The sequence below is a fragment of the Copidosoma floridanum genome, unplaced genomic scaffold (genome assembly GCF_036245765.1).
Source record: "Copidosoma floridanum isolate Cflo_tuat_1 unplaced genomic scaffold, Cflo_Japanese_pri ptg000005l, whole genome shotgun sequence".
Classification (NCBI taxonomy): domain Eukaryota; kingdom Metazoa; phylum Arthropoda; class Insecta; order Hymenoptera; family Encyrtidae; genus Copidosoma; species Copidosoma floridanum.
Genome location: NW_028321882.1, coordinates 1,143,962 through 1,165,395, shown reverse-complemented (window position 1 = coordinate 1,165,395; position 21,434 = coordinate 1,143,962). Strand labels below are relative to the sequence as shown.

Genomic DNA, 21,434 nt, shown 5'->3' with positions numbered 1-21,434 from the left:
GTCTGTTCCAATCAAAATAATCAGACATAAATTCGCTGCGTGATATCGTGCTACTCAGTGCGCTTAAAAAAATAATATTAAAATTTACATAAAATAAAGTTTTATTGTTCGTTCATTTACTTCCGCGTGGATAAATAAATTGTGAAGCCTTTATTTTCAGGTTAAAAGACTATATTTAAAGAAAAATACAGAATAATACTAATAATAAAAATGATAGCAATTCGTAGAAGTAATATGAAATAAATCCTTCATTTGGGATTGGAATCGAAAGCAAAAAGAATAAGAAAAAAAAAAAAAAAATTCTCTGTAGGGGTAATCACTGTACGCTCCTCAGCGTGGCATGTTGGTGCCTGCCTGTCTTGCCAAATAGGCTCGCCTTTCTGCTGCCCAGAGGTCACGACAATGTGGACAGTTTGTGATGCTCACCCTTTTTTTTCCACATTTGTGGCAAAACTTTTTCGCTGGGTCGCGCGTCGTACACTTTGCGTAACGATGCCCCAGATTCCCGCAATTCCAACATCCCAGATTCGGAACAGATATGGCCTCCGGAGTCGGCACCGTCTCCTCTCCCAGGAGGTCCGCTTCTGGGGTGAACGGTGGGGGTCCAGGCATTCCCCTTGGCCAAGTTACCCGCATGTCCATGAGTCGTGGGATCCTTGCCGTTTCCGGAATCACCTGCAGAGATGGTGGTACTGCTCGTCGGGGTGGGCAGGCCGGCGCCGATGCTGTCAGGGGCACGTATCCTCGTTGTGCTAGGTGGATCTGCCTGAGCACCGACTGGATCGTCTCCATGTCCTCTACTGGCCGAGGTCCCTCCGCCGGGGTGTCGGCAATCTCCAAGAGCTGCTCCAGCATCCTGGGGCTCAGTCTGCCTACCGGCTCCGGGTCGGGGCGGATCTGGCGTGCAGTGATTCTGGTGGGCGCCGGAGTCGGGATCGGTGGTGGCAAGTCATACCCTGGGGGGGGAGAAACCACATCTACCTCCCTTGGTGTGGGTGGCCCCTCGGCTCTGGGACCTGGTAACTGGCCGTCGGTCGGGATCGGTGCCCTGGGCTGTGGTCTCCTCTCCGTAGGTGGCCCTGATTGGATGACCAATCGTGTTTGGGGAATGACTCTTTGAGGTTGCCTCATCTTTTCTCCACTTGGCTCGCGGTACAGGTCGTCGAGCCGCGGATCCCGTCCTCGCCTCGATGTGTCTGCCCATGCCTTGCGTCCAGTTGGTTGGCGCCGGATTCGTTGTCCTCTCATGGTTGGGGTCTGTAGGGATATAGCTCACTTCAGATTCATTGTCCAATGAATGGCGTGGGGGTGTGTACCGCTTGAGGTCATTAATATGAGTTTTTACTACTTTTCCTGTCGCGGTGTCCCTTACTTCCACTACTACGTCCGAGAGCAATTGAGTTACTATACAGGGACCCACAAATTTGGGTGCGAGTTTCGCGGCAAATCCCTGGGTTCCTGAGGATAGTACGTGATTTCTCCGCATCACACTGTCCCCTAATACAAATGATTCTGCCCTTCGCCCCCGATTATAATATTTCGCCTGCTTCTCTCGCGCTAACTCAAGGTGCTTCTCTACCAAATCCCTAATCATTTCTAAGTGGCTTACCCTATCGGCCCATAAGGAGGTATTTGTTAGGTCTAATGGTGCAGTTGGTGTGTCGCGTTTCGGAAGAGCTACAGGTGGAGGATTTCGGCCAAAGTTCAGGAACGCCGGGGTGAGTTTCGTGGACGCTTGCTCCATCGTGTTCATTGCAAATGCAAACTCTTGTAGGTGTATATCCCACAGACGGTGATCCTTATCCAAAAACGAGTTTATCATCGGGTTCAAAGTGCGAATGACACGCTCTGCCGGGTTGGCTTGTGCGTGGTATGGTGGGATGGTTGAGTGTTCAATGCCATAATTTTTACACATTTCTTTCAGTTCCCGGTTGACAAATTCGGTGCCGTTATCTGTTAAGATGTATTTCGGTTTTCCCCACCTGTTCAATACTAGCTCCTCTACCGCTTTTCTGATGCTTTTTCCGTCTGCCTTCCGGAGTGCTTTTAACTCTACATATTTCGTAAATAGGTCCTGGATGATCAAGATATATCGGTGCCCATTCTTCGATAAAGGTTTTGGTCCTGAAATATCCATAGCTATAGCCATCCATGGTTGCTCAGTGATTCTTTCCCCCATGAATCCGACAGGAGCTTTCTGTAGGACTTTTTGCTGTTGACACTCTTGACATTCCCGGACATACTGAACCACATCTTGGAAATAACCCGGCCAATAATAATAGTTGGCGAGACGAGCATAGGTCTTCTCCACTCCTAGGTGACCTGCCTGGGGGGCATCGTGGGCATCGTATAGTGCCTGGACGCGGTGTTCCTTTGGTAGGACGATTTTCCATTCGTCGAGGTCCTCCATCGTTGAACTAACGATAGGGTTTGGTTTGTGGAAGAATAGGGCTCTATTCTCATATTTCCAGTTTGCAAATTTCTGTGGAGAAGCCTGCACCCCCTTGACTCGCTTCAAGAACCATTTATCGCGTACTTGCTCGGCATCGGGAGTAATTACTGCGACTGAATTTTCTTGAGTACGGGATAGGGCATCTGGAACTTGATGTAGTTTACCTTTTCTATGGACAAACTCCAAGTCGTATGCCTGCAACGCAGTGTTCCATCGAGCCAATCTCCCTACTGGGTCCTTCAATCTGTTGAGCCATAACAGGCTGCTGTGGTCAGTAATCACTGTTACCCGTTCCCCTTGCAAATATCCCCTTAATCGATCTACAGCCCACAGCACAGCCAAACATTCCTTCTCAGTTACGGTGTAATTACGTTCCGGTTTGCTTAGTGTGCGGCTGACATAACATATCGGGTGTTCTTCACCTTCAAGGGTTTGGGTTAACACTGCGGCTACAGCATAGTCACTGGCGTCAGTTTGTAGGACGAACGGTTGCGTAAAGTCGGGCCTCGATAGGACAGGGGCTTCGGTTAGAGCTTGTTTGAGGCTCTCAAATGCTGACTGCTGCTCCTCAGCCCATTGCCATTTCATGTCTTTGGACATTAGCTTCGTTAAGGGCGATTTCTTTTCGGCGAGATCGGGGATAAACCTGGAATACCATCCAATCATTCCTATAAATCTCTTAAGTTGTTTGAGGTTGGTAGGTGCGGGATATTCTAAGATTGGCCGGACTTTGTCAACATCTGTCCTAAGTCCCTTCCCGTCCACCACGAATCCAAGGTACTTAACTTCTCCACACCCAAATTCTGATTTTTCTCGGTTAATCACGAGATTTGCCTCCTTTAATGCCTTTAAAACAATTCTCAGCCACTTGACGTGCTCTTTAACCGTTTCTGTGACGATGATAATGTCGTCCATGTATGTGTATACGTATGGTTCCCACTCCGGTTTAATAATTTGGTCCATGATGGTCTGGAATGTAGCTGGGGCGTTGGTCAGTCCATAGGGCATGCGCACGTATTGATATAACCCTCTACCGGGTACAGCAAAGGCTGTGTATTCCTTGCTGTTCTCATCCAAGAGGATTTAATGATAGGCCTCACTGAGGTCGATTTTTGATATATACCTCGCCCGGCGCAATTTGTCCAGAATATCATCCATAAGTCGCATGGGGTATGCGTTTTTTCGCGTAATTTCATTAAGTTTCCGGTAATCTATACAAAACCGAAATTTTCCGTTGGCTTTTGGCGCCAAAAGCGGACAGCTGCACCACGCGCTTTCTGATTGCTCGATGATATTTTCATGCAACAAACGGTCTATCTCATCGTACGCAATCTGCAGGACTTTAGGCGCATACCGTCGGGGACGTTGTTTAATTGGGGGGTGACCTTGTACGTCAATACTATGTTTAGCTACGGTAGTTATGCCGAGCTTGTCTGGTCGAGGGATTATCAATTCATCTGGGATTTTCTCCAGCTCGTGCTCCTCAGTAGAGGTCATCGTTACCAATCCCCCCGCAGCAGCAATCGCTGCTGAACGTATTTGATCACCATCCTTACCCTTAAATTCTTGCCAGGGACTTGTGGGGGTATGCCATATATTCTTACCATAATCGATGGTAACTTTGAAAGTTCGTAGGAAATCTATCCCAAAAATGGCTTCGTACCCTAATCCGTCCACTAACCCCAACGTTAACGTCTCGGTAGTTCGCCCGATGGTTCACGGAACGCTTACAGTGCCTTGAACAGCCAATACTTTGCCGTTTGCAACAGAAATTGTTGCACTGCAGAGTTGAAAATTCCTCACTCGCCTAGTGATCCCTTTTCCCAGGTAACAGTGCACTGCGCCACTATCCACGAGGGCGTGCATTTTAATACCTGCGACATCAAGCGGTAAATAGTAACGAGGGTCCTCAGCAAGTGCCAAAACTTCTATTGCCCTTTCAGTTCCATATGTCCCCCACCCAAGTCCTCGACTCGTGGCGGACACCTTATCTACGGTTGACGATAGGAAGCTCGGCCATTGCCGCTCCTTCTGTCCTTTGCTTCGGAGATGGGTGTTTTTAAACTCCCAACTTCCTAGGCCCCATTTGTACATACTGTTGGCTATGGAACTGATTCTATTCATCGCTTCGTTTGTCCAGTATATTATCGTTGTTATAACTTTGGCCCCATAACTCAAGAAACCCAACAGAGGCATTTGGAAAAATTCTCCCAGTCGATAAACCTGCCGATTACTACACCTCTGTACATCGCCTAGTTTCCCTACTAGCCATGTCATAAATGTCAGTACCGCAAGTCCTATTGCTGAAGAAATTTTCGGAGTCTCCTGTTGGTCTGTATGGTTAGCTGCCTTAATTACTACTATTTCTTGTTCATTTGGAGTCGCGTATTGTTCCGGCGGGGCGGCTCCGACTCCTATTGCCCCCCTCCTCTGGCGTTTCCCGTCCTTTCCGTGTTACATTTGGGGCACTTGTAGCGCTTGTCCCCTATCTTGCCGCATTTGGTACAATATTCTCGGTAGGGGCAATCATTACGCCAGTGTCCCACATTTCGGCAAATGAAGCACGATCGGTCCCTGTTATCTGTAGTGGTGTTTTCACCAGGGGTTTTCGCGTTATTGCCAGTTGACTTCTTCTCTTTAAAAGCTGAAGCCTGCGCATTCTGGTGCCGTTCAGCTACCTCTTGTCTTTCTAGCATCATACCTTTCAACGGAGCTAGCATTTCTTCAAGCTGCTGTTGCACAGTTTTATGCTGCTTCTCTGTCTTATCCTCCCCGCTCAGTGGGGTGTTGGTTGTTGGCGTCGACGTTTTTATATCCTCGACGTTATGGGTGAGGGTACTTGATACTGCCGCTATCTTCTTTGGTGTATTCTGTTTTCGGGGAATAAAAGATGTTGCCGGGAACAAACTATCCTCGGGTAGCGGGGGTGGGCGGTATTCTCTATCCTGTTGTTGGGTTAATTCAACATTTTTGCCCAACAGCAAAAAATCGTTAAAGTTGTTTATCTGTGCCCTTGAAATTCTACCGCGATAATAAGGATGAAGATTCCTGTATGCCCGATTAATTTGTTCGTAGAGCGGCAGGGGTGGGTAAATTTTATCTAATAGGGTTCGCAGATTGGATAGGTAACTTGCTATATCCTCATGCGGCGCCTGTGTGCGTCTTTCAGCTTCTTTATTCACCCTACCCTGTAAATCATATATCCCATATTGTAGTTGGAAAGCGGTTATGAATTCGCCTATAGAACGCCAGTTGTATTTTTTTCGTCGGAACCAGTTGTTTGTTTTTGCGTCAAACACTGCCGGTAACACCCTTAATAATTCCTCTAGTGACAAGTTGTACGTCGTCACGCATTCCCATAGTCGGGTCAAAAAATCCTCAGGATCATCTTTAGCACGTCCGCGAAATTCAACATTCCAGCGGGTCAACAAATCTAGCGTGTACCTTTCGCACCTAATTTGTGATTCGCGCTGTTGTGCTGATATTCCCACACCTGCCAAAGTTAAATTATGTTGATTATACCCTGCGTTAATGCTGGGAATATCTCCATAAATGCCTCTGCTTTGTCCACCTTAGTTAGCTGAGGTCGAATTGCAGTGATCTTGAGGCCCTGTGGTAAATCGATGTTCGTGAGGAAAATTATCTGGGTTATGACTTTGTATCTCTACACGTGGATGACTGATGCTGCCAGTTGTTGGTAACTGCATACTCGCGTAATTAAGGAACGAATGTAAAGGTACATTTTGCGTTTGGGCTGTGGGTGTTCGAGTCTGCGGGGGCAGCGAGTGTACCGTTGAGTGCGCTCGGGGCACGTTTGACATATCGTGGGGTACGTGTTGTTGTGTGTGGCTATTCGTTTTACGCCTTGCATCCGTGTACCCCATTTGTGCGCTTGTGTTGTGATCCTGAGATGCCAAGCCTTCATAGTTATGGTCGGTCGGGTGTCCGTCTGACCACTTTACCCGACGGTCGTTTGCAGCACTACTCTCTCTATCCCCCGATGCCAAAGCTGTTTGACGGTTATTACCACTGAGTGCCATAGATGTATGTTCGCCCATGGTTAGACCTGTCCTTTGTTCCTTGTTTACAGTCCCCATGTTTTCTCCGGCAGCTCTATTTGCCCCCAAGTTACGTACAGGACCTGCTGCTAATACTCGTGACGGTCTACTCGTAGGTTCCTGAAGTATCTCTTGCAGGGGCCACTCATACGACCCTCTGTAGGGTTGTGTTGCTCCGTGTGTATTGGATGGTACGTTTTGTTTATCTCGTACTACCGATTCCATATTTAATTGGTCACTTTGCTCCCTCACATTATTAAGATCGCGACGTACTTGCCCGCTTACAACTTCACGGAATTTTTGATTTGCAGGTGACGATGTGGTGGCTCGATTCTCTTGTGTGACACTTGCGTCTGCCTCTGACGATTCGTCGTATCTGAATTGTGTATCACGGCGTCCCGGCCTATACTCCATGTCTGAAAAGTCTATAGTCGAACTATTTTTCTCTACTCGAGTGACTTCATCTATTTCCTTAGTCCATATTGCAGCTGTTGGTCCTATATATTTTCTGCTCAAGAAACGTTGTAATCTATCTCTAGCTTCCGGCGTGGTTCCATTACTTTTTAACCCTAGCAATATTAAATACTGGAATATTTCCCCGTCCGTGTATAGTTTAATTGTGTCCTCGATTACTTTATTTATTGTCTCATGGCTCAGCGCTTGGAGTTCGTCCCCCCATGTTACGCTTGCGCTGAAGGAGAATTCCAAATCCTCTAGTGAGACTGTCATATTTTGTATGTAGAACGCTAGGGGTCACGAAATAAACAAAGCCAAATAGTCGAGTATTTACGATAAGGTCTTATTATATCGCTTGTATGGGTTGATGTTATACTGTGTATTTACAAGTAGCTTGAAATTATTAAGCTACTGTAGGGATTATGCCGAACAAATTCTTTACCACATAATATATTGGTGTTGGTACGCTGCTAACTAAATGTAAACACTACCGTCTTCAACTTTCCCTTGTTATTAAATTTTCGATTCGTATATCATATACAATCTACACTACACAGTAGTTAATCCTGTACAAGGTCGCACTTGAGAAATAAAAGAAAACACCTTGTTTTTATTTCACTACACGCTAGCAAAGGTAAACGGTAGGGAGAAATGAACGATCAACTTTTAATCTGATATATACACAACTTATTATCAAGTAATAAGTACTGTTAAAATTTAAATTTCGTTAAAGGAGTAGCACGCACCAACAGCACAAATAATGCGCCGGCAACTAAGTTACAACATAATCATTATAATGTGCAAAAAAAACCAATTTAGCATGAAAATAATATCCAATACACAGCGTGCATACAAAACGGCCGTAAGAGAGCACCGTGCCGGACAATTGCCTAAACAACTAATCGAGCGCCATGTGAGGTGTCGCGTCCCGCTCGCCTTGCAGTCAGCAGCAAGACGCTGTTCACCTTATATTTATTAATAATTATCCTTAAGGGCCGGTAGGATAGGTGGGTAACTGGCATTCAAATACCTACTATTAAAGAAAACACATCTATTTATCTGCAAGGATAATGCGTTTATTATAGCAATGACTATGTATTACACACAAAAGAATGTCAGCGTCCCGCCATCCGACAAGACCTATCAGCTAACAATTCGGCCCTGTGGGTCCGGCAGTTGCTGTTCGGCACAGTGCTTTCACGGTAGGGACAGGATTAAGGGACACAGGCCTACCGTTAACACTCCTATGGCGAGGTACACCGCAACTTGACCACGGGCACTGGGAGATCCGTCTGGCAGGTATCAGCACTCGGATGGCACGAGTCCCAGCAGAAGCCGCGTGTATACGCCTGCAACCGGTCGGGTCAGCAACAGGTAGCCGTGGCTGCGTCTCCTGTTGTCACCTGATACCGAGCTCGCCTCACTAGCTTGCGCAAAACTCAACCGACGTATAGAGAGTACGACTTCACGGTGAGCAGACAAGAGAGAGAGTGTCTCTCCTCCCGGCCCGCTGATCCGTGCTGCCTTGGCACCTCAGCCACTTACACAGGTGTGTGTTGCGTTGTTACACACACACACACACACCAGGTGTTACCCACAGTCGGGAATCGGTTGTGTTGCCCATAGTAGGTATGGATACCTATGTATGGGTTTGGGACAAGGTAGGGGTAGTGCGCACTGTACCGCCTCTCCTTCTGTCTGCTATCACAAAACCGGTATTCTGACTGTGACGGTGACTCGTCACGTCACAATATATATATATATATATATATATATATATATATATATATATATATATATAATGCACTCAGCGCAGGGTGTTGACAAATAAAGTTGAGCACAATTCACATGTAGTACACTTGAACAAAATATTAGTAATTAATGATGAACAACCGCCACATTAATTTAGTACTCATTAAAGAAATAACTATTACCTTGGTTATTCATCATTATACACATAAAATCACACGAACATCGCACATATCACATCAGTATATCAGCTGTAATGAATGCGTATTGCAGACCGCGTATGTTATGTATAGGGTATGCCTATAGCTCCTTCTCGAATTCAGCGTGCGTACACGCGAAACACTTTGCGCGTGGGCTTCACGCGCTGGCCCGATGTGTGTCATAGTGTATACGCTAGCAGACCATACTATATTACTTTGAGTGCATCTCATACGATCTATACTTGAAATCCAAGCATTGCACGCATGAATCGATAGTCATACCAACGCAGTATAGATTCTCATGCTACAGCTGCTCGATTTTTTTTTAGTGTATTAACCATATATAGAATTTTTGTGTGCCAACTCCCCCCCCCCCAGAATCCGTGGGGCCTACGGCAGTCACCCAGGCTCTCACTGGATCACTGCCGTCGAATTCTCTTATAGAGGTTATCGTCTAAGGTACTTGTTCCACTTGGACATTTTTCATTTCAGAATATTAAAATATTTTTTGTAACGTATTAACCAGTAAAAGTTAATACTGATTTTTTTTTGAAAGCACAAGCAGCACTGGCCTATGCATCTACATCAATGAAAGCGGAAAGCACAAGATTATGCCCTCACAAATGCAAATACACAATCCAACGCTGCCCACGCCCTCACCCCCTTCCCTGGAATCCCACTACCACAACAAATAGTCCCCTGAACTGCCTGGTGCCCGTCAAATCTAAGAAGCATACCCTTCTCAAGATGTCTACGGACTATGTGGATTTGATGCCGTTTTCAGGTTTCCTTTGATCGACACATGAGCGCTGGTACACACTGTTTTGTCCCCTCTAGATTTATCCTCGGTGCTGATGGACTAAGAGCTTAACCCGGTGGGTGTTAAAAAAAACTGATTGCTGCAACTTTTACTAAAAATAAAAAATTCATGATTCGTGGAGATCCAAAATATTTTAGTGATTTCTTCTCTTGGTAATCAGTTCTATGGTAATATAAAAAGGGTCATATGGTCTCAGCGATATTACTGCCACAACCTGGTTTAATGAATTGGAAATCAAAAGTTGTCCTCGAAAATTGCCATTTGCGGAAGGATTAGGACTCCTTTAGTATCCAAAATGACTCCTAAAAAAAATGTACTCTCCAAACAAAAAAAAGTAATGCCACAACTTTGCCAAACATTTTTTCATAATAATTTTTGTATGGAATAAATGTTGTGACAATTTTGACTCCCAGACTATAGAAAAAAATTTTTTTTTAACGTTCATATAAATATCCGTCAGCTGAGAAGCGCCAAAAATCGTCTAAACTAGTCAAATACTCTGCCAGAGCATTTGAGTGCTGTAACATGCTTAAGTGAATTGAATGTTCAAAAATTAGAGCAAACTTTTAAGTGTGAACTTCCTCAGTTAAATGTCGTATTTTAAAAGCTTGTGAATACCAAAATTATTACTTGATGCTGGTATTAAAGTCTTTTTTTGTTACTAAAAAATTTCATTATTGTAATACTAAACAGAAAACTAGAAAAGCAGATTTTATTATGTATTTGCTTCGCAGTACTTGATATTACTGACTCTCCATATAAAATTCAGTTTTAGCAAAGAGTAAGTAAGTTCAACGAAACAAATAAACATGCTTACAATTCTTATTATACCATCTATCTATTCTTTTTATACATTTTGGTTTTGTGTACATTTTAAGCTGGGAGCCGAGATAAAGTTTAACGCAAAAGTTTTTATGGCAACTTAACCATAAAATAAGATCTCAGGGAGAAAAAGGAGATGTTATCAAAGAAAAAATTGCTTGAAACAAACATGAATTAAGTGAAGATTTAATTCATAACGTAAGAAAAACCGGTTTCTGCATCTCTATTAATGTCCCAAAAAGCCTGAAGAAGACTTGGACATGTCAATGGGCAAGAAATGATGAGGAATCAAACAAAAAAGTTATTAAATTACGCTTCTACTGTTAGTAACAGATGATGATCAGATTCCTTAAGTCAGTTATTGGACAGATTTGCTGAGTTGTTCAGGGGTTATTAACGAAAGAAGATATATTCATGTTAATAGTATAATGCGAATTCTCGTGCAAAATGTGTAAAGCAATATAGACTATACACACTATGTATTTCTAATTTTAAGAATAGTGTTACATTTTTTGAGTATTACATTTTTAGTTCTTAGAAAGAAATTTTTTTGCATAAGAAACCACTGTTACTTATATAATGCATGAGTACTCTTTTGTAATTAAATAAACATTTTTAATTGTTTTTTTTTTCATAAACTTGTATTCAAAGAGTAATTTTTGTCATGAAGTATGAGGCAATACTGTTCACATTTCATTATAGTTCTATAAAAACTTTCAGATAATTTCAAATAAACCGAACGATAACGATACATCAATGTATTATCCTGTACAACGTTAACTCACATATATAAGTCTATCTATCTGTAAACAAAGATTTTGTTCATTTATTTACTTTTTCTAAGTTTTTTATAAATCAGCAGTTGAATTGAAAAAACAGTTACTTTAAATTAAGGTTACGAAAGAACGAGTTCCATTGTAATAGAACAAGCAGCTAGTCAAGTATTTCATTGAAAGAACAGGCAACTTTGATTGAGCTTCAAAAAAAAAAAAAAAATTGTGCTTGGTCTGAAAGTAACAACAATAATTTGTAATAGCTTTATTACTTTAAGAATGGTTTTTTAGTGTAAGGTGTTAAAAATAATTTTTGTCTGAATAGTTACTGCGACTTTTTGAGAGGTAGTTTCTCGAATGTGACTTTTGCTTAGTTAATGAAAATGATAACCCAACAGATATTAGCTAGACTCTTAAAAATCATTTTACATTAATATCATATCACTCTACATAGATCAATTTTTTAGGGAATATAAAGAAGCTCTCAAACAACAGAGACTAAGTGATGGATTAAGCGCTTACAAGTCAAGGGAACAGGTTATTTTCCCAGAGAATTCCAACAGTAATGATAAAGTAAACTTGAAAAACATGAGTATGAGTACAATACAGAGTAAGCAAATTTTTTGTGGTGGGACCACTGATAAAAGACCAGTACAGAAAGTTACTCCATCCATAATAAACCAAGATACTTTATTCAGTCATAACAGCAATAACACTTCTAATCATAAGAACTTTAATCAGTACGGTCGAACTTCCACACAATCAAATTCACCAATAAAAACAAAAAGTGATCATTTGTTCGAGATAATTAATCCAGAAAGATCTTCGAATTTTTCAAAAACAGCTGTATTAAGTAACGAAGGTAATTTAATTTACGTAATGACTACATTTAATATATCAAAGTGCTTTTTGTACACTTGCTTTTTTAAGTGAAACTTCTTACGTTGGGGCTATAAACAGCCACAATAGGGGTAATACGTTACGAAAAAACGTAGCGACCCTCCCTGCGTCTCAAGCCCTCTTCTCAATCTCCTCTCTTACACACTCTCCTTTTCGCTCCGTCTCTTTTTCGCAGCACGTGTCTACTGTCTACCGTTCCGTCTCTCTTTCTCTTGCATGTACGCCGCTTGCTCCTTTTCCCTCACGCTGGTACTACATCTATATACGTATACATATATTATAGCTGTGTTAGTATGTATATTTTGAAGTTAACATTAAGCCGCTGTGCTTGCTCAAGCTGAGGTATAGGTATGGAGAAAAGAGAAAAGAAGAAAAAAATAACAGCTGTATCTATACTAAAGGCAAAGTATACGTATGTACTTCGTATGTATATATACGTGTTGCATGTCCTGATCATTACATACATCGTTATACGTATTAATGTATGTAAAAAAACGTGCATAAAGTAATAAACATGTACAATACGACAATCTTACCTTTGAAAACAAGAAAATAACTATGTGTGAAATGTTTTTCTTTCATTCCAGTGGATTATTTTACTTTTATGGTAGCCAAAGTTAAAAAAAATTGAATTTGTTGGATACAATGATTTAAACAAGAATAAATTGTACATATATGATCATATTAAATGCATGCAAAGTAATTTTAAATAAAAAGAATCTTTGTCCCACGTAACTGGACAAAAGTACCTTATTTTGGGGTGTTATGGGAAAAATTTTTGTTTGATTCTGTATTACACGACCAACAATTCGTAAATATATTAATACGTAAATCATAGCAAATATGGAAGTTCTTAAAATTCGCGAATCACATGTAACATAAGTATATGTATTTTATGCAAGCGCGTGCTCAAATACGTAATAATAAAATTTTTACTATTTCAATATCGGATTCTTAAAGACCTACTAAAATTAATTGTGATCTAATTTTCTCAGTTTCTGTTATAGCAAGTTTAATAATACTTGAGTTGGAAGTTTCACTTCTTCCGGGAGTTCCGAGATCCACACCTGGTTTTTTATTCAAATTATTCTTAGTGTTGTTGTTGATTGCTAATATACATCCTATGTAATTTTTCAGTCAACCAATTTTCATTTAGATTTATTGGAATTCTTAAGCTAGATATAATGATCAGGTTCATTTTTTTTGTTACATTTATTTTTATCTATTTTTACATTTAACAATATTTTTTGTAAGAGTTAAAAAATTTTTGTATAAAGTCGAATAACATCTTAGTAACTACCGTAAACTTAAAACTGTGATAAATAAATGTTAAATTAAAAGAAAATAAGATGGTTGTACTTGCATCGTAAAGTACATACCTTTTTAAGAATCTCAATGCTTATGAGGCTGTTAGTTTTCAAGCAGTTACTTCTCCAAGAACTTGGACATTACTTTTCAATAAACAAGTTATTTTAAATATTAACCTTTTTAGGTAAACTTGTTGGAAAATTTATCTGTTGAAAAGTTCCGACCCTGCTAAGTTTTTCATTATAGCTTAAGTTTTCCTTTTTGGTACGTATGAATCGATTAATTAGTCTGAAAAACGTCTCTTTCTATTGTTAAATATAAAAATCTTCCTTTGGTCTGCTTTCTTAAATAGTTAGGACTTTTGATACGAGATTTTAATTTTCTTTTTATAATAGTGATAAGTTTAGTTCATATGATGCTGTCTTTTGAGTCTCCTTCGGAAACCATAAACATGGACGTAAACTTAATATTTCATTTTATTGCAAAAATAGTTTGTCAATCGCTCTGAAAATGTGATCTAATTTTTTTTAATAGTATTAAATTTTTTTTTTTCTTCCGTAGTTAAACTAACAACTTCGTTCCAAATGATTCCAATCTATCAGTTAGACTACTTACTATTGCCTTTCATTGACAACATGAAAAAGTTGTTATTCGTAATTTATATATCATTAATTATCACAGCTAGTCTATTGAAATCAGCTTACTAAAAGTTTTGAATATGCAGAATTTTTTAAGGGTAACTAGAAAAGCTTAGAGCAATGATATTGAACAGAATTTTGAGATGGAATAAACATAAATGAAAAAAAACAGATCTTAGTAATATGGAAATTTAGTCTCAGTTATATTGTTTAACTAACTATGCTTTCTCTGAGGATAAATTTTATAGAACAGCAGAATAAAAGGAAGATAGGCATGCCTAAATCTTAGTTTTAGAATATGAGATAAGGATAACGATATGATGATTCTTACAATAGCTGTATGTTTGGTGTTTATATATTGATACATACTTTGCTTACATACAATTTATCTGTCAACAAGCTGTTAAAAGTTTTTAGACTGCAGATGTAACCAATGTGCTTATAATACATGTATCTATGTTAATAACTCCATTTACGATGTAAGCGATGTTGTTCTACACACTGATTGAACACTAGAATGTACATATTTCTAAACACGTGAAAATGGACTTACTCTTAAAGAGAGTAATACTTATGGAGTCTGGTTTGGCACTTATAATACTTTTGATACTTTTGTGGCTTTTGTGGTCGTTTTAATGATCTTTTCCTGTTTTCTGCGCTCCAACTTAATTGATTTACCATTGAGCCTAAGCATTGAAACGACTTGGCGTCATATCCATCAACTTTTTTGTGAGTTAAAATTGTAGATAAATTTCATAGAGCTCCAGTCTCAAAATATATTGGAACTGCCTCCTGCCGTTTACGTGGCTTATGTTTGTTGAGTTTCTTGTGTTCCGGCGCCTGGACTATTATCTTTTTTTTATGGCCTATCGAGCAAAATTTTCAACTAACTTAAGTTTTGTAAAACACTGCTCAGCTATTAATAGATAATATTAGTCAATCTGCACAAATTTTACTAGTACATGTAGATCACAATATTCTACCATACGTTATACGTTCGTGTTAAGCCATGATTCGCCTTCTTGTATCTTATTCATCAAGTGTAGGCCTTGTTTTATTCGCTTGTACAACTATTTAAAATAGTTTCGTGATATTATTTTCAAATGATTTTTTTATACACAATAGATCCTGGTTATATTTTTTATCTTTATTTTGGTACTTTTTTTTTTTTAATCTTCTAAAATAAATTTTCACCTTTTCAATACGTGTACTTATTTTGTAAGTTTAAAAGTCCTCAGCACAAAATATGGAAAAAAAAAGTTGTCAGTAACTAAATGACATTTTTGAAAACAATTGTATTAAAATTCTTTTGATTTTAAGATAATAAAGCAAAAAAGCTAATTTTTAATTTTATTATTTCTTATTGATTCATTTTTACGAGATTTTTAATATGATTATGATAAAAAAAAAATTTTATTCCTGTGACCATTTCTCTTTACACCATCAGATATTCGTCAAATTTTACTCAATTTTTTCAAAATTACTTCTTTAAGTAAAATTTAGTTATTACTGTAATTTTAGCCTTTGAACAATTTTTTCTTGAGTAACAAAATTATCAGTTACACAGTTTAATATGGAGTATGTTCGCATTAACTTTGTCTCTCTAATTGATTTCATAACTTTACTATCTTTTGGCAAAAATTTGACTGTCTATGTTTAAAATATTACAAATCATATTCATTAGAGTAACTTCTTATAAAAATATCCTCTAACATAAGATCAAGGAGTTTTATCTTGAAAATAGAATAATTAACGTAAGTCATATCAATTATACCATTCTATTATGCTACGAAAACTATAAAATCTGACTTTTTTTCTTAAACTTTTGTTTTTACGTTCATCACTCTGAAATGACATCACAACAAGTATTAATCTTACAGTAGCCCTCAATCATTTTATTTTATTGCTAATAAATGTAATGTAAGCAGCGTTAGTTTTTACTATTTCAAACTTATATTAATGTATTTTTTTGTCGTACTTCACATTTTGTCTTATTATAATTTCAGTACGCGTTTTGTGTATTAAAAAATGATCAAAGAAAGAATATACACGTACTTATCACTTACTCATATCTCTTTACCTATCTACCTTTTTACCTATTTACCTATACAAATGTCGAGAATTATAGTTGAGTACAATACAACTTAAACAACTATTTGAATTGCACTTACTTTTTGAGGCAGTGCGTGTCTGGATTCGGTGTTAGCATGTACTATTAGGCATCTACTATAACAACAACTTAATAGTTGTAAGATTCGAATTCAACACTTGATGCCAATTTCAGAATTAGAGTTGTTTAAAGTAGTACTATTTGAATGCGCAACCTTCTATGTAGTTGATTAGTTATTTCTGATTCGTCACGGTAGGTTGAAGGTTATGTATATGCGTGATAAAGAAAGCCTTAAAAGCTTCATTATTATGCCTGTGTTAGTTTTCTAAGATAGTACAAAGTTATAGAAAATCAGTATGGATTAAAAATAGTTTGTAATCTTACTAATATATAAAGCAAAGTCGCTAAAACCGTTGTAATCGCTAACCGCGAAAACTACTGAACCGATTTTGCTGAAATTTTGCACACTGATTCATGATACTTCCTAGATGGTTTTAGTATAGTTTTTATCTTAAAAAATTTAATAACAATAGCAATAAATGAGCTCAAAGTTTTGCAAAAATACGCCAGCTTTCCACTTTAGTTCAGTAAAATCCGCTAGCTGGTGTCGACATCCAATCGAAGCTACCTGCAACATAATTAAATAAGTGTGGTTATAATAGGCCGGAGCGTATCGATAGTGGTATAGTCGAGCTTCGGCAGCTCAACAAACTGTTCAGAGAACGCTGGTGATACTCCTGCAGCTGGATATCCCAGTTACGGACGACACTCTTCTCTAAGGGGGCAGGGACCTAAGTGTCCCTTCACCCTGAATCTCGACGAGTGCAATCAAAGTAAAATAAATTACTTCCAACCGATGCCGTCTCTGCCAGAATTACCAGGAGACATATCTAGCCAGAGCACAATCTGCACCAACTCTTCAGAGTTGTGTGGCAGTCCCACCTTTACTTCCCTCTGGTGGTAGTAGTGAATTTTTTGGGGGTTTAAAATCTTAACAGCTTCAAAAAATAGCCCTTTTCGTGAATTACACAGAAGAAACTAAATCAACAACTTCTTATAGCCATCAATTATTTTATGGCATAAATTTTCAGCATAATTATTTTTTTGAATTTTTACACCTTATTATTTAACCAAATAAACTATATGGATTCTGAAAAAATATGTTTTTAATAAGAAGATTTTTGTTCTGAGATGTATCGGGAATGTGTGTAAAATTTTCTAACTAAAAATGTTTCACATTACATGTCAACACACTACGGTATTTTATTTAGTAAGTCTCGGGCGAAGCCGAGACGGGGGGCTGCTAGTTGCACATGTTTTATGTATTTAGTATTTTTTAAATCAATAGAATTTATTTAGTTTTTATTTTTTTTATTGTGTGACTATGTATGTATACCTGCTCATGTTTTCTAGTGACACGGCGTGTTTGGCTGGCTCCCTGAAAAAAACAATCTTGTCTTGGTTATTTTAGAAGAAGTTACAAGTTTTTTGCAAGTTACGTAAGATTTTTTTTAAATGACAAAAATATTTTTAGCTTGTGATGGATCATAAAAAAGAGTAGCTAAATATTTGATCAAAATACACTATGATTTTCATCATGCAAAAAAAACCCCAAAGTCTTATGATATTTAATTTAGCTGGATCATTTGCATCAACCTTCGTTACTGTCGATGAAATATCCTGTATTAATAGTAAAAAATTTAGTCAAGAGTCGACCCATCAAATAAAAATGAATTCTTTACTCTCACAGCTGCTCTTAAACATCACAGGTCATTGATATTTGTGGCTCCTAGTTCTATGGATAACCCTGCCATAGTCAGACGCAATACGCCAAATACTTCTCATAGTTAAAAGATTAAGGTTGTAAATAAAGATTGTACGATCATTTTATTCTTTTTAGACAAGCTGCTGCGAAGGTAAAAAACATTTAGCAAGCTCATACTAATGATAGCAAAGACAATTCTGTAGTCTTAAGCAATATGCCCAAAGATAACTACTTTGAAACAACATATCAAAACGTGTTCAAGAAAACTCTAAATATTAAAAAAAACAGATGATAGCAGAGATTTATTAATCGAAAATCTAAGTTCCCTTCTCAAAGCAATATTAAATATTTGAGAAAAAGAACAAAACTATCATCTGGAATTTTAGATTTGGGCATGCGTCAGTAGAATATCTCAAGGCACTACAAAAGAAAATCAAGAAATTAAAGATTGGCATAAGGCTGTTTTAAAATGTTATATTACAAATTGTGAAGTTAATTAAACCGAATAAATGAACGGATTTTCTTTGAAGAGAAAGAAAAAAAGAGCACCAAACTATTCAAAAAGATATAAGTTTGTACAAAGATGACTACTTTAGATTAACGATGGAATATTATGTAAAGTCAAAAGGTGAAGCAGAACGTTTCATGGATAATTTTTTTAATGTATGTGCCAAGCCTTCTGAGTTTTAATTCCAAAGTATGTTATTTACACACAGATAAGAGTATAGAGTTTACCGAAGGTGAAACAGTAGAAACGCTCAAGAGATGAAGAGCTAACTAAGCACCAACTAATTAATCCTAGCTCTCTCTAGTAGAATAATAGAAGTAGTAGAGCAAATTCATCACACGAAACAGGACAAGGTAAGACCTCAGAGATCAAATGATCAAATAGATCATTAGGAAAAATTTGCTTCTTACACCACCATTGACATAACTTAGATTAAAAAAATTAGATTTAAAAAAATTATTGAACTTAAAAATGGCTTACAAGGCTTTCAAGTTGTATTTATTGGCAAGGAAAATACTTAATACAGTTTCCCAATACCAGAAGATTAAAAATTTCATGAAAGCTGATGTATCAGATTTTATATAAGATTGATTTTTAAGGACACCTGTAAAAAAGACAAGATATTAAACACAGATAATAACAAAATTAATATAAAACAATTGTTCATAAACCAACAATAAATCCAAATGTTGTCAAGTCAAACATCATCGACTTTAGATGTATTTTGAAAAGAACGTTAGATAAAAGAGGTAAAACAAAAATTTGAAACACAATTTGTGATTCCTGTTTTTAAAAAGAACAATAAGTACGACTTATCGAAAAAATTCACCCCATAATGTAGGTTAACTCTGGTGATATTAGTTTTCCTAATTCTTAATTATTATCTAAAGACTTGTCTACTTAAAGTAAAAGCTGAATTTCTTAAGAGTGCAATCAAAGATAATTTATATGGAGATTTCGAAAGATCTGCTTGACAATAATAAATGAAGAATAAAGTTTACAAGTTAGAAACAACGCTTTATTAATTTATGACCTGTTCAAAAAAATAGAACGAGCGCTTTAGTAATGATCTCCCATACAAGGATTGCAAGCACACAGTAAATATCCTTGTCTGTTAATTGGAATGAATTTGTAGAGAAAATTTCAAATATTGGTCTCTGGTGAAATTAGTATGTTTGTTTGTGTAAAAGTAGAAATATAGAAAATATGGAACAGTTTACTGACATTAATAGCCTACGTCGACAGAAGCTGATAATATTTAAATTCCAGGACTAAAAATCCCAGAGGATGTTACAAAACAAACTTATTTTCTGTAAGAGAGCGAGTAGTTATTCATTTCGCTATTGCGTATCTCAACACTATGAAAAATTATCTCATAGCGTAGGCATGCCTGTTTGGCAATTATTTTGATCGTCCAGGGCCGCTTTTTTCTCATCCTCGAATGAATGAATTTGGTGGTAAGCGTTAAGGGCCTGGAGTAATTTAAGCAGTGTTCTTTTACAAATGAAGTCAGAGAGATACGTATATCAATTCCTAGCAACGCTTTGATATTCTTTTTTTTCTTGACGTTTATAGATTTTTGTGTTTTATGTCTTGAAATAAATAAAAAAAACATTAAAAAAAAGTTCTTTACTCTTTTTTTATTTTTTATTCTCACTGATATCGCGGTATAATAGGATACTTATAGTGGTTTAACTAGTATTAAATTGACACTGTGTCAACTTCTACATGTAAAGCGAAATATGTAGCAATGTGCGATGCTAGTCAGAAATAATAGGATTAAGTATTTTATTAGTCTGATACCGTCCCGCTCATTATTGCTTAAAATTATTTAGTGTATCAATAAATCTGTTGGAGCAAGTGTAATGATAGATGGTGGTAAATAATTAAAACTTATGATTGTAGTTACAGCTTATTATTTTAAAAAATAATACGTGAAAAAAAATTGATAATAAATTAATGAATTTCTTTAAAATATTAATTGACATCTTTATTCAGATATTGCCATTTAAAATCCGTAATAAAACAAACACGAAAGATTTAAAAAAAGATGTAATAACAATATTGTATAATGGTTAACACAATTAATTCGATAAAGTGCATATCAGATAACATTGTAGTGAAGCTATTTATATATTCTCTATGAGTTGTAGAACGACAGTGAAAGTCCAGAGCGTGAGCAGAGATCTAGATTGTATGCTTCTTGTTATCGGTCTCTACTTATTTTTCTTTATATTTAAAACTATAGATTATTTATTTTTCGATAATTACGTCATTTTAATGTAGTGCCAACCATTAGGGATTATTTTTTTATTTATTTATTTATAGAATTAACGGGCATTGGGTCCAACTACAATCAAATAACGAAGTATGTTGCCCAGCGCGGTACGTAACAAATCAAATAGTGTTATAACGTAATTATAGAATAGAAAACTAAATTGAAATTATGAAAGATCGTAAGTAATGACTAACTTAAATAAATGTACTACGTGTAAACATAATTAGTAATTAAGAGTAGTATATAATTAAAGTCAAGTGTAATGTTAAAATATTAGATACTTGATATCAACTGTTAAGTATTAAATAATAAATGGTGCAATGTTAGTTGAGTGAGCTGGCTGGATATCAGTAGTATTAACAGATAAATTAGATAAAAATGTTAAGAAATCGGTTTCGAATAATCGAAAGGAAAGTGATGGTGTAGAGAAAAACAAGCTATTGATTAGAAAGTAAGATTTGATGGAGATTATTTTTAAAAACATTTATACTACCAGTTTCAGGCAGATTTTGGATAACGGTGTTTGATAAGCGTCTTCGGCGGGGTGGGAGAGAGTGGGAGAGGTAGTTAGTATTGTAGGTCTATTCGGTGATATAT

The 21,434-nt window shown here is 37.4% G+C and overlaps 1 protein-coding gene across 2 annotated transcripts in view; it reads left to right on the top strand.

The window, feature by feature from the left end:
- Positions 1-21,434, top strand: part of Lrch (Leucine-rich-repeats and calponin homology domain protein) — a 757,344-nt gene that overhangs the window by 467,977 nt on the left and 267,933 nt on the right. For both annotated transcript variants that reach the window (XM_089598107.1, XM_089598106.1), the window contains exon 9: positions 11,798-12,192. In XM_089598107.1, coding sequence (XP_089454233.1) covers positions 11,798-12,192 — 395 coding nt within the window. The remainder of the gene's footprint in view (positions 1-11,797; positions 12,193-21,434) is intronic.